This window comes from Ranitomeya variabilis, chromosome 2 (genome assembly GCF_051348905.1).
Source record: "Ranitomeya variabilis isolate aRanVar5 chromosome 2, aRanVar5.hap1, whole genome shotgun sequence".
Classification (NCBI taxonomy): Eukaryota; Metazoa; Chordata; class Amphibia; order Anura; family Dendrobatidae; genus Ranitomeya; species Ranitomeya variabilis.
In genome coordinates this window covers 721824023-721840645 of record NC_135233.1, presented here as the reverse complement: position 1 = coordinate 721840645, position 16623 = coordinate 721824023, and the positions used below count along the sequence as shown (strand labels likewise).

At 44.6% G+C, this 16623-nt stretch overlaps 1 protein-coding gene across 1 annotated transcript in view; it reads right to left on the bottom strand.

Annotated features, from left to right (window-relative positions):
• The window catches only part of SLC35F1 (solute carrier family 35 member F1), a 642523-nt gene that overhangs the window by 129174 nt on the left and 496726 nt on the right, over positions 1 to 16623 (bottom strand). Inside the window, exon 3 of the mRNA XM_077292852.1 lies at positions 3739 to 3866. Coding sequence (XP_077148967.1) covers positions 3739 to 3866 — 128 coding nt within the window. The remainder of the gene's footprint in view (positions 1 to 3738; positions 3867 to 16623) is intronic.

Here is a 16623-nt window from a genome sequence, read left to right as displayed (position 1 = left end):
GCGCCCAAACAGTGGTCCCCCCCACATATGGGGTATCAGCGTACTCAGGACAAATTGGACAACAACTTTTGGGGTCCAATTTCTCTTGTTACCCTTGTGAAAATAAAAATTTGGGGGCTAAAAAAATCTTTTTTGTGGAAAAAATATTTTTTTTTATTTTCACGACTCTGCATTATAACCTTCTGTGAAGCACTTGGGCATTCAAAGTTCTCACAACACATCTAGATAAGTTCCTTGGGGGGGTCTAGTTTCCAAAATGGGGTCACTTGTGGGGGGTTTCTACTGTTTAGGTACATCAGGGGCTCTGAAAACGTAACATAATGCCCGCAGACCATTCTATCAAAGTCTGCATTCCAAAACGGCGCTCCTTCCCTTCCGAGCTCTGCCATGCGCCCAAACAGTGGTTTATCCCCCACATATGGGGTATCAGCCTACTCAGCATAAATTGCACAATACATTTTGGGGTCCAATTTCTCCTGTTACCCTTGTGAAAGTAAAAATTTGGTGGTGAAAAGATCATTTTTGTGGAAAAAATATGATTTTTTTTATTTTCATGGCTCTACATTATAAACTTTTGTGAAACAGTTGGGGGTTTATAGTGCTCATCACATATCTAGATAAGCTCTTTGGGGGGTCTAGTTTCCAAAATGGGGTCACTTGTGGGGGGTTTCTACTGTTTAGGTACATCAGGAGCTCTGCAAATGCAACATGACACCCGCAGACCATCACATCAAAGTCTGCATTCCAAGCGGCGCTCCTTCCCTTCCGAGCCCTGATGGGTACCCAAACAGTGCCCGCCCCCCACATATGGGGTATCAGCGTACTCAGGACAAACTGGTCAACAGATTTTTGGGGTCCAATGTCTCCTGTTACCCTTGAGAAAATAAAAAATTACAGGCTAAAAAATCATTTTTGAGGGAAAAAAAAGGATTTTTTATTTTCACGGCTCTACGTTATAAACTTCCGTGAAGCACCTGGGGGTTTAAAGTGCTCACCACACATCTACATAAGTTCCTTAAGGGGTCTAGTTTCCAAAATGGTGTCATTTGTGGGGGGTTTCCACTGTTTAGGCACATCAGGGGCTCTCCAAACGCGACATGGCGTCCAATCTCAATTCCAGCCAATTCTACATTGAAAAAGTAAAACGGCACTCCTTCTCTTCCAAGCTTGGCAGTGCGCCCAAACAGTGGTTTACCCCCACATATGGGGTATCGACGTACTCAGGAGAAATTGCATAACAACTTTTGTGGTCTAATTTCTCCTGTTACCCTTGTGAAAATAAGAATTTGTGGGCGAAAAGATCATTTTTGTGTAAACAAATGCAATTTTTTTATTTTCACGGCTCTACTTTATAAACTTCTGTGAAGCACTTGGGGGTTTAAAGTCCTCACCATACATCTAGTTAAGTTCCTTAATGGGTCTAGTTTCCAAAATGTTGTCACTTGTGGAGCGTTTCCACTGTTTAGGCACATCAGGGGCTCTCTAAACATGACATGGCATCCGATCTCAATTCCAGCCAATTCTGCATTGAAAAAGTCAAACGGCGCTCCTTCTCTTCCAAGCTCTGCAGTGCGCCCAAACAGTGGTTTATCCCCATATATGGGGTATCGGCATATTCAGGAAAAACTGCACAACAAAATGTATGGTTAAATTTCTGTTTTTACACTTGTGAAAATAAAAAAATATGGTTCTGAATTAAAATGTTTGCAAAAAAAGTTAAATGTTCATTTTTTCCTTCCACATTGTTTCAGTTCCTGTGAAGCACGTAAAGGGTTAATAAACTTCTTGAATGTGGTTTTGAGCACCTTGAGGGGTGCAGTTTTTAGAATGGTGTCACACTTGGTTATTTTCTATCATATAGACCCCTCAAAATGACTTCAAATGTGATGTGGTCCCTAAAAAAAAATGGTGTTGTAAAAATGAGAAATTGCTGGTCAACTTTTAACCCTTATAACTCTCTAACAAAAAAAAATTGTTTCCAAAATTGTGCTGATGTAAAGTAGACATGTGGGAAATGTTATTTATTAACTATTTTTTGTGACATATCTCTCTGATTTAAGGGCATAAAAATACAAAGTTTGAAAATTGCAAAATTTTAAAAATTTTCGCCATATTTCCATTTTTTTCATAAATAATCGCAAGAAATATCGAAGAAATGTTACCACTAATATGAAGTACAATATGTCACGAAAAAACATTCTCAGAATCATCGGGATCCATTGAAGCGTTCCAGAGCTATAACCTCATAAAGTGACAGTGGTCAGAATTGTAAAAATTGGCCCGGTCATTAAGTACCAAATTGGCTCTGTCACTAAGGGGGTTAAAGAGACTACACCAGGTGAAGTGAAAACTGTGTTGTTCCTGTCCACCATGCAATGGTCGTCTGATACTCCATTTGTGACTTCAGCATAAATTCTGTCAAGGACCTTCTCTACACTTATTTGTGAAGAGTAAGACGCATCAAGCTAAATATTTGAGACGTGAGATAGATTGTTAAAACTGTGATACCTCCTTGTTGGCCACAACATTTAGAGATCAATTTGTGTGGGGGTTTTTTGTGTTGTATTTATCCATTTCCTGGAGTTACACTCAATCCCTTTTTCAGTCATTTAATAAAAATTAAGTTTTATGGATTTATCTCTTTTTCAGTGAGTCCCAAGCTAAATATGTCACAATTATGATGCAATGTACACCCCAAACTCTTTTAGGATTTGCACTATATTCATTATGTGATTTTGACATTTTCTGCACCTTGTCTGACAAGTGTGTCTTAATGGAATGAGCACTGCTGTCACGAGTGTGTCACGACAACCTGCCAACCTGGGAGATTTGGGGGTAGAAGATCACTGTGTATTGTTAATCAATGACTTTTCATTTAGCCTGTGTATTTGGATCCCATTTTAAATTAATTTACTTTCCTTTGGAGCTGAAGAGGTTAAACAACCATTTCTATGCTGGTCGCAAACATGCAGCTCCATATCAGCTGCTTTTGATCTGGTTGTTAACTCTTCCTATAAAACCTGGTCAGACCCTCTCTGTCCTGATGGTGAAAGCTCTGCTTCCTTGCTCTTCTTAGGAGACACTGTGCTGAATAGGAGTTTGCTGTTGCTTTTGGAGATTCATCTTTCTGTGCTGTGTGGTAAAGGTAAGTAGATGAAGTTTGCAGTTGTAGTTGTGGTGTTCTGTAGTTTGCTGTTGTACATGTGTGTTTATCTCCTGTTCCCTTTACCCATTTAATTTACTACTCCCTTTCCATGATAAAGGTTTTTGTGTCATCCCTGTTTTAGCTTTGTGTCTGGTTTACCTTTAATTTTTGTCCAATGCCTCATGGGGTGTGGGAGGGGACAGGCTAGGGTTTTACAGGAGCATAGTAAGGTCAGAGACTCAGGCCTTTCTACCTTCAAGAGTACCAGTGGGACAGGGATACTTAGGGTCCCAGCTCCAAGGACAGTTTGAGGCCCCTCGTACTTACTGAAGACCGTGACAATTGCTTAATAGAATGCGTTTGCATAAAGAAGCACTCCCATCAAAGTTTTATCCTCTTAATATACAGCTTTCATTCTTTTCAGAAACTAATTTCATGTTTTCAGTCTAATTTATCATTCCCCAAAATGCTATTTTACTCCGATCTCCTCCACAATAATCACTAATTCCTATTCTTGATGCAAATGAATACAAACTACCAACGCGTAAATTAACACAATTTAAAAGAGGCAACGTAAATGCCAAATGACTTACCTGTATGCTAATAAATGTGGTATACTGGTGTGCTTTTACCACTAAATATGTGGCTTCTATGTCTATTATGCCCAAGAACATATACTTCCACCATCTTCTTTTCAAAATTGCCAATAAGTTTTCTTCCCCTAAAATTGAACACAAAAATACAGATAATTCAACAACGTTTACAAATCACAAAGGAGATTCATTATTTTTTTTTATACACAATAAAATATACATTTTAGTGGACTAATCTTGCTTCTGGTGCAGTTTTTCCTCTCTACCCTTATAGTTCAAGATCACTGGGTGAATAGAGAGCTATTTATATTGGATGCTGAAGCACCAGCAAATGAGATGAGACATTTTACAGTAAATTGATAGAAGTTGTTCCAGTATATGTCTGCTTTCAGTGTGTGAAGACTACTAGTGCCCTCAAGACTGGTAAATCTTAATGGCAATTTATGTCACAATGGAACATCTGTAATTCAAGCGTTTCTGCATTTCAATGGAAATCTGAATTGTAAAAAGTTACTGTACAATAAAGGTGAATTTTATCTCTAGGGAATATAAAATAGATCCTGTGCTTCATTATATACTTTCTCAATATATTCTCTCATTAATGGAACGCTGAAAGGTCACAATTTTCATGATGCAGGCCTCCTAATTCTTTGTAGCCTATCTTCCAGCAGGACAAATCCAAACTTAAAAAGAGATAAAAGTTGCAAAAAGATGTTAGATTTAGACAGGTATACATAAGTTATACAGTTATATAGTGTTACCTCTGTCTTATTTGGAATAGTCTGTTGCACACTTACAGTATACTATTTTGTAAGATCTTTGTTGTTATATGACTATTTATTATGAAGAGTAGGGTTGAGCGAAACGGATCGGTCATTTTCATAAGTCGTCGACTTTTGGCAAAGTCGGGTTTCATGAAACCCGACCCGATCCCAGCGTGGGATCGGCCATGGAGTACACGATCTTCGCGCCAAAGTCGCAATTCATATGATGCTTAAAGTGCCATTTCTCAGCCAATGAAGGTGCACGCAGAGTGTGGGCAGCGTGATGACATAGGTCCTGGTCCCCACCATCTTGGAGAAGGGCATGGCAGTGATTGGCTTGCTTTCTGCGGCATCACAGGGGCTATAAAGGGGCGTTCCTGCCGACCGCCATCTTACTGCTGCTGATCTGAGCATTGGGAGAGGATGCTGGCGCTTTGTCAGAAGCAGGGATAGCGTTAGGCAGGGTAAATTAACCCCCAAACCGCTTGTGCTGTAGCGATTTCCACTGTCCAACACCACCTTTTCTTTGCAGGGACAGTTGAGGCAAGATTTCTGTGCAACAGCTCTGTAGCTTATAAGGCTCCCTGATCGCTGCGTTGCTGTGTGTACGCCGCTGTGCAAACCAACTGCTTTTTTAAAAGCAAAAATCCTGTTGCTCCTTCCTTTCTGCACAGCTATCTTGTTTGTTTGTCCTCATTTTTTGTGTGCAGCAGTCCTTTTTATTGCTGCCTGCCATACTTTTCAGAGACTATTGTAGGGAGATAGTAATTGTAGTACAGTCCCTTTTTTTTTTTATATCTTCCAGCCACTTTCAACCCCTGAAACTGTATAGTGTAAAACAGTGGGCCTGTATTTTTCTGCACTGTCTCACACCTAAGAAGGGAGATTTATATTGCCAATCAGTGCATCTGTGCCAGTGCTGTCTGTGATATCTGTCATTCATTTTGTGCCACAGAAACTATACTGTGATATAGTGGGCCTGATTAAATCACTTGTCTCCCATAAAAAAAAATAAAAATAAAGGGAGAATAATCTTGCCAAATCTGTGCATCTGTGCCAGTGCTGTCTGTGGTATCTGTCATTCATTTTGTGCCACAGAAACTATACTGTGATATAGTGGGCCTGATTAAATCACTTGTCTCCCATATCACAAAAAAAAAATTAAAATAAAGGGAGAATAATATTTCCAAATCTGTGCATCTGTGCCAGTGCTGTCTGTGGTATCTGTCATTCATTTTGTGCCACAGAAAATATACTGTGATATAGTGGGCCTGATTAAATCACTTGTCTCCCATATAAATAAAAAAAATTAAAATAAAGGGAGAATAATATTGCCATTGCCATATTTTTCCCTGCATTCTCCCACACATAAAGAGGGAGATTTCTATTGCCAGTGTGTGCATCTGTGTGCGTCAGTCCTGTTCGTGGCATATCTGCTAGCCTCTTTCTGCCAATCAAACTGTGTAGTGTAATCCAGTGGGCCTGATTTTTCCCTGCATTCTCCCACACATAAAGAGGAAGATTTCTATTGCCAGTGTGTGCATCTGCGTCACTCCTGTTAGTGGCATATCTGCCAGCCTCTTTCTGCCAATCAAACTGTGTAGTGTAATACAGTGTGCCTTGTCATGATTCCCAATGGCAGGGAAACATCAAAACACAAAGATAACGGACGAGCTCTGGGTGATGGAATCTCGAGCTGACCGTGAGCTAAATCTACCACACAACTAATAGTAGCCAGGGAGCATACCTGATTAACCCTAGATGCCACGCGCCAGCCGGAGGACTAACTACCCCTGGTAGAGGAAGGAACAGACCTGGCTTACCTCTAGGGAAATACCCCAAAAGATGATAGCAGCCCCCCACATGTAATGACGGTGAGTTTAGAGGAAAAGACATACACAGTATGAAGGTAGATTTAGCAAAGAGAGGTCCACTTACTAGATAGCAGAAGGATACAAAAGAGGACTTCACGGTCAACTGGAAACCCTATCAAAAAAACATCCTGAAATTACTTTAAGACTCCTGTGTCAACTCATGACACAGGAGTGGCAATTTCAGCCCACAAGAGCTTCCAGCTACAGAGAATAACAAAACTGCAAACTGGACAAAAGATACAAAACAAAAGGACAAAGTCCACTTAGCTGATCAGCAGACTAGTAGCAGGAACATGCAACCGAAGGCTCTGGTTACAATGAGGACCGGTAAGGAAATGACTGAAGAGCAAGGCTAAATAGGAAACTCCCAAACACTGATGGGAGCAGGTGAACTGAGACAGCAAAGACACACAAGTCACCAGTACCACCAGCAACCACCAGGGGAGCCCAAAAGCGGATTCACAACAGTACCCCCCCCTTAAGGAGGGGGCACCGAACCCTCACGAGAACCACCAGGACGATCTGGATGAGCCCTATGAAAGGCACGAACCAAATCCGAGGCATGAACATCAGAGGCAGTTACCCAAGAATTATCTTCTTGACCATAGCCCTTCCATTTAACCAGATACTGAAGTCTCCGTCTGGAAATACGGGAGTCCAGGATCTTCTCCACAACGTACTCCAATTCACCCCCTAACAGCACAGGAGCAGGAGGTTCAGTAGAAGGAACCACCGGTACCTCATACCTCCGCAACAACGACCGATGGAATACATTATGGATAGCGAAAGATGCCGGGAGGTCCAAACGAAAGGACACAGGGTTAAAAATCTCCAAAATCCTATAAGGACCGATGAACCGGGGCTTAAACTTAGGAGAAGAAACCCTCATAGGGACAAAACGGGAAGACAACCACACCAAGTCCCCAACACGAAGGCGAGGACCAACACGACGCCGGCGGTTAGCAAACTGCTGAGTCCTCTCCTGGGACAACTTCAAATTGTCCACCACTTGTCCCCAAATCCGATGCAACCGATCCACCACAGCATCAACTCCCGGACAATCCGAAGATTCCACCTGACCAGATGAAAAACGAGGGTGAAACCCTGAATTGCAAAAGAGAGGGGAAACCAAAGTGGCAGAACTAGCCCGATTATTAAGAGCAAACTCTGCCAACGGCAAAAAGGCAACCCAGTCATCCTGATCCGCAGACACAAAACACCTCAAATAAGTCTCCAAAGTTTGATTAGCTCGCTCCGTCTGGCCATTAGTCTGAGGATGGAATGCAGACGAAAAAGACAAATCAATTCCCAACCTAGAACAGAATGTCCGCCAAAATCTAGACACGAACTGGGTTCCCCTGTCAGAAACGATGTTTTCCGGAATCCCATGCAGGCGAACCACATTTTGAAAAAACAGAGGGACCAATTCAGATGAGGAAGGCAACTTAGGCAATGGCACCAAATGGACCATTCTAGAAAAACGGTCACACACCACCCAGATGACAGACATCTTCTGAGAAACAGGGAGATCAGAAATAAAGTCCATAGAGATGTGCGTCCAAGGCCTCTTCGGAATAGGCAAGGGCAACAATAACCCACTAGCCCTAGAACAACAAGGCTTGGCCCGAGCACAAACATCACAAGACTGCACAAAAACACGCACATCTCGAGACAGGGAAGGCCACCAGCAGGACCTAGCCACCAAATCTCTAGTACCAAAAATTCCAGGATGACCTGCCAGAGTAGAAGAATGAACTTCCGAGATGACTCTACTGGTCCAATCATCAGGAACAAACAGTCTACCAGGTGGACAACAATCAGGTCTATCTGCCTGAAATTCTTGCAAAGCACGTCGCAAGTCTGGGGAGACAGCAGACAAAACCACCCCATCCTTAAGGATACCAGCAGGTTCAGAATCCCCAGGAGAGTCAGGCTCAAAACTCCTAGAAAGAGCATCTGCCTTCACATTTTTAGAACCCGGTAAGTATGAGACCACAAAATTAAACCGAGAAAACAACAATGACCAGCGTGCCTGTCTAGGATTCAGGCGCCTGGCAGACTCCAGATAAATCAGATTCTTGTGATCAGTCAAAACCACCACCTGATGTCTGGCACCCTCAAGCCAATGACGCCACTCCTCAAACGCCCACTTCATGGCCAAAAGCTCCCGATTACCAACATCATAGTTTCGCTCGGCGGCCGAAAATTTACGAGAAAAGAACGCACAAGGTCTCATCACTGAGCAATCGGAACTTTTCTGCGACAAAACCGCCCCTGCTCCGATCTCGGAAGCATCGACCTCAACCTGAAAGGGAAGAGAAACATCAGGCTGGCGCAACACAGGAGCAGACGAAAAGCGGCGCTTAAGCTCCCGAAAGGCCTCCACAGCAGCAGGGGACCAATCGGCAACATCAGCACCCTTTCTAGTCAAATCAGTCAAAGGTTTAGCAACGCCAGAAAACCCAGTTATAAATCGACTATAGAAATTAGCAAAGCCCAAGAATTTCTGAAGACTCTTAAGAGAAGTAGGCTGCGTCCAGTCACAAATAGCCCGAACCTTAACAGGGTCCATCTCAACAGAAGAAGAGGAAAAAATGTACCCCAAAAAAGAAATCTTTTGAACCCCAAAAACACACTTTGAACCCTTTACACACAAAGAACTAGTCCGCAAAACCTGAAAAACCCTCCTGACCTGTTGAACATGAGACTCCCAGTCATCAGAAAAAATCAAAATATCGTCCAAATACACAATCATAAATTTATCCAAATATTCACGGAAAACATCATGCATAAAGGACTGAAAGACCGAAGGTGCATTTGAAAGGCCGAAAGGCATTACTAAATACTCAAAATGGCCCTCAGGCGTATTAAATGCGGTTTTCCACTCATCCCCCTGCTTAATTCGCACCAAATTATACGCCCCACGAAGATCAATCTTAGAGAACCACTTAGCCCCTCTTATGCGAGCAAACAAATCAGTCAACAAAGGCAACGGATACTGATATTTGACTGTAATTTTATTCAGGAGTCGATAAACAATACAAGGCCTCAGAGAGCCATCCTTCTTAGACACAAAGAAAAAACCAGCTCCTAAAGGAGATGAAGAAGGACGAATATGTCCCTTTTCCAGGGACTCCTTAATATACTCTCGCATAGCAGCATGTTCAGGCACAGATAAATTAAACAAACGACCCTTTGGAAATTTACTGCCAGGAATCAGATCTATGGTGCAATCACAATCTCTGTGGGGAGGGAGAGAACCAATCTTAGGCTCTTCAAAAACATCACGATAATCAGACAAAAATGCTGGAATCTCAGAGGGAGTAGATGACGAAATGGAAACCAAAGGTACATCCCCATGAGCCCCCCGACATCCCCAGCTTATCACAGACATTGTTTTCCAGTCAAGGACTGGGTTATGAGATTGTAACCATGGTAATCCAAGCACTAAAACATCATGTAAATTGTACAACACAAGGAAGCGAATCACCTCCTGATGGTCTGGAGTCATACGCATAGTCACTTGCGTCCAGAATTGTGGTTTATTACTAGCCAAAGGGGTAGAATCAATACCCTTCAGAGGTATAGGGACTTCCAGTGGCTCTAAATCAAACCCACAGCGCCTGGCAAAGGACCAATCCATAAGACTCAGGGTGGCGCCAGAGTCCACATAGGCATCCACAGTAATAACTGATAATGAACAAATCAAGGTTACAGACAGAATAAATTTAGACTGTAAAGTGCAAATAGACTTGTCAGCCTTCTTTGTGCGTTTAGAGCATGCTGATATAACATGAGCAGAATCACCACAATAGAAACATAACCCATTTTTACGCCTGTAATTCTGCCGCTCGCTTCTGGACAGAGTTCTGTCACATTGCATATTCTCTGGCGACTTTTCAGAAGATACCGCCAAATGGTGCACAGGCTTGCGCTCCCACAAACGCCGATCAATCTGAATAGCCATTGTCATGGACTCATTCAGACCTGTAGGCGCAGGGAACCCGACCATAACATCCTTAACGGCATCAGAGAGGCCCTCTCTGAAATTTGCCGCTAGGGCGCACTCATTCCACTGAGTAAGCACAGACCATTTACGAAATTTTTGGCAGTATATCTCAGCTTCATCTTGCCCTTGAGATAGGGCTATCAAAGCTTTTTCAGCTTGAATCTCCAAATTAGGTTCCTCATAAAGCAAGCCTAAAGCCAGAAAAAAGGCATCCACATTGAGCAACGCAGGATCCCCTGGTGTCAATGAAAATGCCCAGTTTTGAGGGTCACCTCGCAGCAAAGAAATCACAATCTTAACCTGCTGGACAGGATCTCCAGAGGAGTGAGGTCTGAGAGAAAGGAATAATTTACAATTATATTTGAAATTCAGAAACCGAGATCTATCTCCGGAAAACACCTCTGGTGTAGGAATCTTAGGTTCAGACATCGGAGTATGTATAACAAATTCTTGTAAATTTTGAACCTTAGTAGCAAGATTATTTAAACCTGCAGCCAAGCTCTGAGGATCCATCTTTAAACAGGTGAGATCAGAGCCATTCAAGGATTAGAAGGAGAGAAAGGCAAAGGCTGTAATTAGAGCTGAAATACAACTGATCCAACTATGGAGCAAACATAGGAAAACAAACAAAAAAAAAAAAACTCTACAGACTTCTTTTTCTCTCCTTTCTTCTGCCAGTAACTTTAACACGGGCAGGTCATACTGTCATGATTCCCAATGGCAGGGAAACATCAAAACACAAAGATAACGGACAAGCTCTGGGTGATGGAATCTCGAGCTGACCGTGAGCTAAATCTACCACACAACTAATAGTAGCCAGGGAGCATACCTGATTAACCCTAGATGCCACGCGCCAGCCGGAGGACTAACTACCCCTGGTAGAGGAAGGAACAGACCTGGCTTACCTCTAGGGAAATACCCCAAAAGATGATAGCAGCCCCCCACATGTAATGACGGTGAGTTTAGAGGAAAAGACATACACAGTATGAAGGTAGATTTAGCAAAGAGAGGTCCACTTACTAGATAGCAGAAGGATACAAAAGAGGACTTCACGGTCAACTGAAAACCCTATCAAAAAACCATCCTGAAATTACTTTAAGACTCCTGTGTCAACTCATGACACAGGAGTGGCAATTTCAGCCCACAAGAGCTTCCAGCTACAGAGAATAACAAAACTGCAAACTGGACAAAAGATACAAAACAAAAGGACAAAGTCCACTTAGCTGATCAGCAGACTAGTAGCAGGAACATGCAACCGAAGGCTCTGGTTACAATGATGACCAGCAAGGAAATGACTGAAGAGCAAGGCTAAATAGGAAACTCCCAAACACTGATGGGAGCAGGTGAACTGAGACAGCAAAGACACACAAGTCACCAGTACCACCAGCAACCACCAGGGGAGCCCAAAAGCGGATTCACAACAGTGCCTGATTTTTTCCTGCATTCTCCCACACATAAAGAGGGAGATTTCTATTGCCAGTGTGTGCATCTGCGTCACTCCTGTTAGTGGCATATCTGCCAGCCTCTTTCTGCCAATCAAACTGTGTAGTGTAATCCAGTGGGCCTGATTTTTCCCTGCATTCTCCCACACATAAAGAGGGAGATTTCTATTGCCAGTGTGTGCATCTGCGTCACTCCTGTTAGTGGCATATCTGCTAGCCTCTTTCTGCCAATCAAACTGTGTAGTGTAATCCAGTGGGCCTGATTTTTCCCTGCATTCTCCCACACAAAGAGGGAGATTTCTATTGCCAGTGTGTGCATCTGCGTCAGTTTTGTTAGTGGCATAGCTGCCAGCCTCTTTCTGCCAATCAAACTGTGTAGTGTAATCCAGTGGGCCTGATTTTTCCCTGCATTCTCCCACACATAAAGAGGGAGATTTCTATTGCCAGTGCGTGCATCTGCGTCACTCCTGTTCGTAAAATATTCGTAAAATATCTGCCAGCCTCTTTCTGCCAATCAAACTGTGTAGTGTAATACAGTGGGCCTGATTTTTTCCTTGCTGACTCTGCCTCTAGCTCTTTCGCCTCCTCCTCAAAAAGTGCAAAATGTAAAAGCAGCGCGTCGTCAGTGGATGTTCCCGGTCAGGGACAAGTCGCTTCCTTGTGTTCTTCACCCAGAGCAACAGAGAAGGATGCGTCAGGCGACACAACAGCAGTTACTCCATGGAGCTCTTTACACATACCGTTCCTGGGTTAGAAAGGGAAATTGTTAACAGGCCATGCCCATTACAAGATGAATCGGACATGGAGTGCACAGATGCACAGCCACAGCCAGATTATTATGCTGTTCCTTTGACTCAGATCAGAACATTGCCCTCGCAGTGTACTGATCCAGAATCTGACCCTGAGGAGACTATTAAGGCCCGTCACGAACGCTATAGCACTGGCTTACACGGTGACCCAGAGGAAGGTGCCCAGGACATAGAAGAGGAGGTCATAGATGACACAGTTGTTGACCCCGATTGGCAGCCATTGGGGGAACAGGGTGCAGGCGGCAGTAGCTCTGAAGCGGAGGAGGAGGAACCGCAGCAGGCATCAACATCGCAACAGGTTCCATCTGGCAGGCCCGTATCTGGTCAAAAACGTGTGGCAAAAACAAAACCAGTTGTAGGACAGCGTGGCCATCCGGTTAAAGTAGCTCAGTGTGCAATGCCTGAAAAGGTATCCGATAGTAGGAAGAGTGCAGTCTGGCATTTTTTTAACCAAGATCCAAATGATCAGTGCAAAGTCATCTGTAAGAAATGCTCAAGGACCTTCAGCAGAGGTCAGAATGTTAAAAATCTAAATACAAGTTGCATGCGTAGACATTTAACCACCATGCACTTGCAAGCCTGGACTAAATACCAAACGTCCCTTAACGTTGTAGCACCCTCTCACAATGAACTAGTCAGCAACGCTACATCCCTTCCATCACTGTAAGCCCGCCGTTTACCACACCACCTGCAGTAAATGTGGCGGTTTCGTCGCAAGGCCAAAACAGTCAGGGAATCACCAGGTTCGTGGTAGGAAACATTGTATGTAGGGCAACAGCAAGAATACCATCACCAACCCTCTCTGTCTGCCATGTCCACCGGCACCCCCGCTAGTTCCACCCTATGCAGCTCTCCAGTCCAGCTCACCCTACATGAGACTCTCGTTAGGAAAAGGAAGTACTCATCCTCGCATCCGCGTACACAGGGTTTGAACGCCCACATTGCTAGACTAATCTCCTTAGAGATGATGCCCTACCGGTTAGTTGAAACCGAAGCTTTCAAAGCCCTGATGGACTACGCTGTACCATGCTACGAGCTACCCAGTCGACACTTCTTTTCGAGAAAAGCCATCCCAGCCCTCCACCAGCATGTAAAAGACCGCATTGTCCATGCACTCAGGCAATCTTGAGTAGAAAGGTGCACCTGACAACAGATGCATGGACCAGTAGGCATGGCCAGGGGCTTTACGTCTCCATCACGGCACACTGGGTTAATGTGGTGGATGCAGGGTCCACAGGGGACAGCAATATTGGGACAGTTCTTCCTAGCCCACGGTCTAGGAAACAGTTGGCTGTAGGCGTTCGTCCCCCCCTCCTCCTCCTCGTCCTCCAGCAGAAGCGAGAGCTCGTCCACAGACCGCAGTCGCACGACCACTCCATCCACAGCTGGCACTGTTGCACACGAGGTGTCCCATTATGGAACAGCTAGTGGCAAGCGTCAGCAGGCTGTATAGGCAATGAAGTGTTTGGGCGACAACAGACACACCGCGGAAGTTCTGTCCGAGTTCTTGCAGCAAGAAACTCAGTCATGGCTGGGCACTGTACATCTTGAGGCAGGCAAGGTAGTGAGTGATAACGGAAGGAATTTTATGGCTGCCATAGCCCTTTCACAACTGAAACACATTCCTTGCCTGGCTCACACCTTAAACCTGGTGGTGCAGTGCTTTCTGAAAAGTTATCCGGGGTTACACGACCTGCTCCTGAAAGCGCGCAGACTTTGCTTGCACATCCGCCGTTCGCCCGTACACTCCAGCCGTATGCAGAACCATAAGCGGTCTTTGAAACTTCCCCAGCATTGCCTAATCATTGACGTTGCAACAAGGTGGAACTCCACACTGCACATGCTTCAGAGACTGTGCGAACAGAGGCGTGCTGTTATGTATTTGTGGGAGGATACACATACATGGGTAGGCAGTTGGATGGCAGACATGGAGTTGTCAGGTGTGCAGTGGTCGAAGCTACAAGACCTGTGTCAAGTCCTTCAGTGTTTTGAGGAATGCACACGGCTGGTTAGTGCAGACAACGCCATAATAAGCATGAGCATCCCCCTAATGCACCTGCTGATGCAAAGTTTGAAGCACATAAGGGAGCAGGCGTCTGCAGCCGAGGACGAGGGAAGCCTAGATGAGAGTCAGCCATTGTCAGCTCAGGGAAGTCTACAGGACGAGGTGGGGGGCAAAGAGGAGGAGGACGAGGAGGATGATGGGGATGAGTATTTTTTGGATGAGGAAGCTTCTCAGGGGGCAATAGAAACTGCTGTCATTGCAAGGCCGGGTTCAGGTTTTTTGAGGGAGACAAGTGACGTTGATTTGCCCGAAAGTGCTCCTCAACCCAGCACATGCACTGATTTGATAACTGGAACATTGGCCCACATGGCGGATTATGCCTTGCGTATCCTCAAAAGGGACCCACACATTATAAAAATGATGACGATGACGATTACTGGTTGGCCTGCCTCCTTGATCCTCGCTATAATGGCAAATTGCAAAATATCATGCCACATGAGAACCTCGAACAAATATTGGCAACCAAACAAGCTACTCTTGTAGACCGTTTGATTCAGGCATTCCCAGCACACAGCGCCGGTGATGGTTCTCACACGAGCTGCAGGGGGCAACAGGGCAGAGGTGCTAGAGGTGCACAAATCAGAAGTGGCGTTGGACAGAGGGGTTTTCTGACCAGGTTGTGGAGTGATTTTGCAATGACCGCAGACACGACAGGTACTGCAGCATCAATTCAAAGTGACAGGAGACAACATTTGTCCAGTATGGTTACTAACTATTTTTCCTCCATTATCGATGTTCTCCCTCAACCGTCATTCCCCTTTGATTACTGGGCATCCAAAATAGACACCTGGCCTGAATTGGCCGAATATGCATTGCAGGAGCTTGCTTGCCCAGCAGCTAATGTGCTATCAGAAAGAGTATTCAGTGCTGCTGGTTCAATACTGACGGAAAAAAGGACTCGTCTGGCTACCCAAAATGTTGATGATCTAACCTTCATTAAAATGAACCAGTCCTGGATTTCAAATTATTTTGCCCCACCTTTCCCGGCTGACACCTAGCTTTCCTGTAAAAAGGTCTTGCTTTGGGACTGGTGTTACTGACTGTTCCAATCTCTTAATTTGCAGCTGCTGTTTGTATAGCATACGACATGTTTACACCTCCCTAAATGGCCTAACTCCCCACACGGGGCCGTGGTCTCGCCACTTGGCGCAAGCACCCGTCAGAGTGCCGTTTGTCTGAAGAGGTGGGTGTGCCCACTTTTGGTCGACGGCACTGCCACTGGGTCCCTCATAGTACAATGAAGTGTCTCTGGCGGTGGTGGCGCGCACCCAACCTCAGACACACCGTTGTAACATGAGGGGCCCTGGGCCTGTACCGCCGGCCACGAGAGAGTGTCTCCCCCAGGTCAAACAGTGCTCTACCACTTGCAAAATTATCTCTCGCTGCTCCACCACTGTTTAGTCTATGCGCTGAAATCCTTCAATGCCTGGCACTGAGGCATAACCATTTTTTTGACAAGTATGATGCTATTTAAAATAGGCAGGGGCCCTGTCCTACATTTACAAAAGGAAATACTTTGCGCCAAATTACAATGTCTGAAAGTCAGCATAGGAGCCCACTCCTGTACCTAAGTATGGCGCCTTTTTTTTTTTTTTTGCGAGACATTAACATCTATTTAGTTTTTTGGAGTACTTACTGTCTGAGGTCCCTCCTTCCAATTGTCCTCCACTCTGCACACCAATGCTCCCTGTGTACCCCTGCCACATAATGGTAGCAGCATAGAGCCTATTTTGTTTTTTTAGGCCTACTAAGTCTGTCTGCAGTCCCTCCTTCCAATTGTCCTCCACTGAGCACACCAATGCTGCCTGTGTACCCCTGCCACATAATGGAAGCTGCATAGAGCCTATTTTGTTATTTTAGGCCTACTAAGTCTGTCTGCGGTCCCTCCTTCAAATTGTCCTCCACTGAGCACACCAATGCTG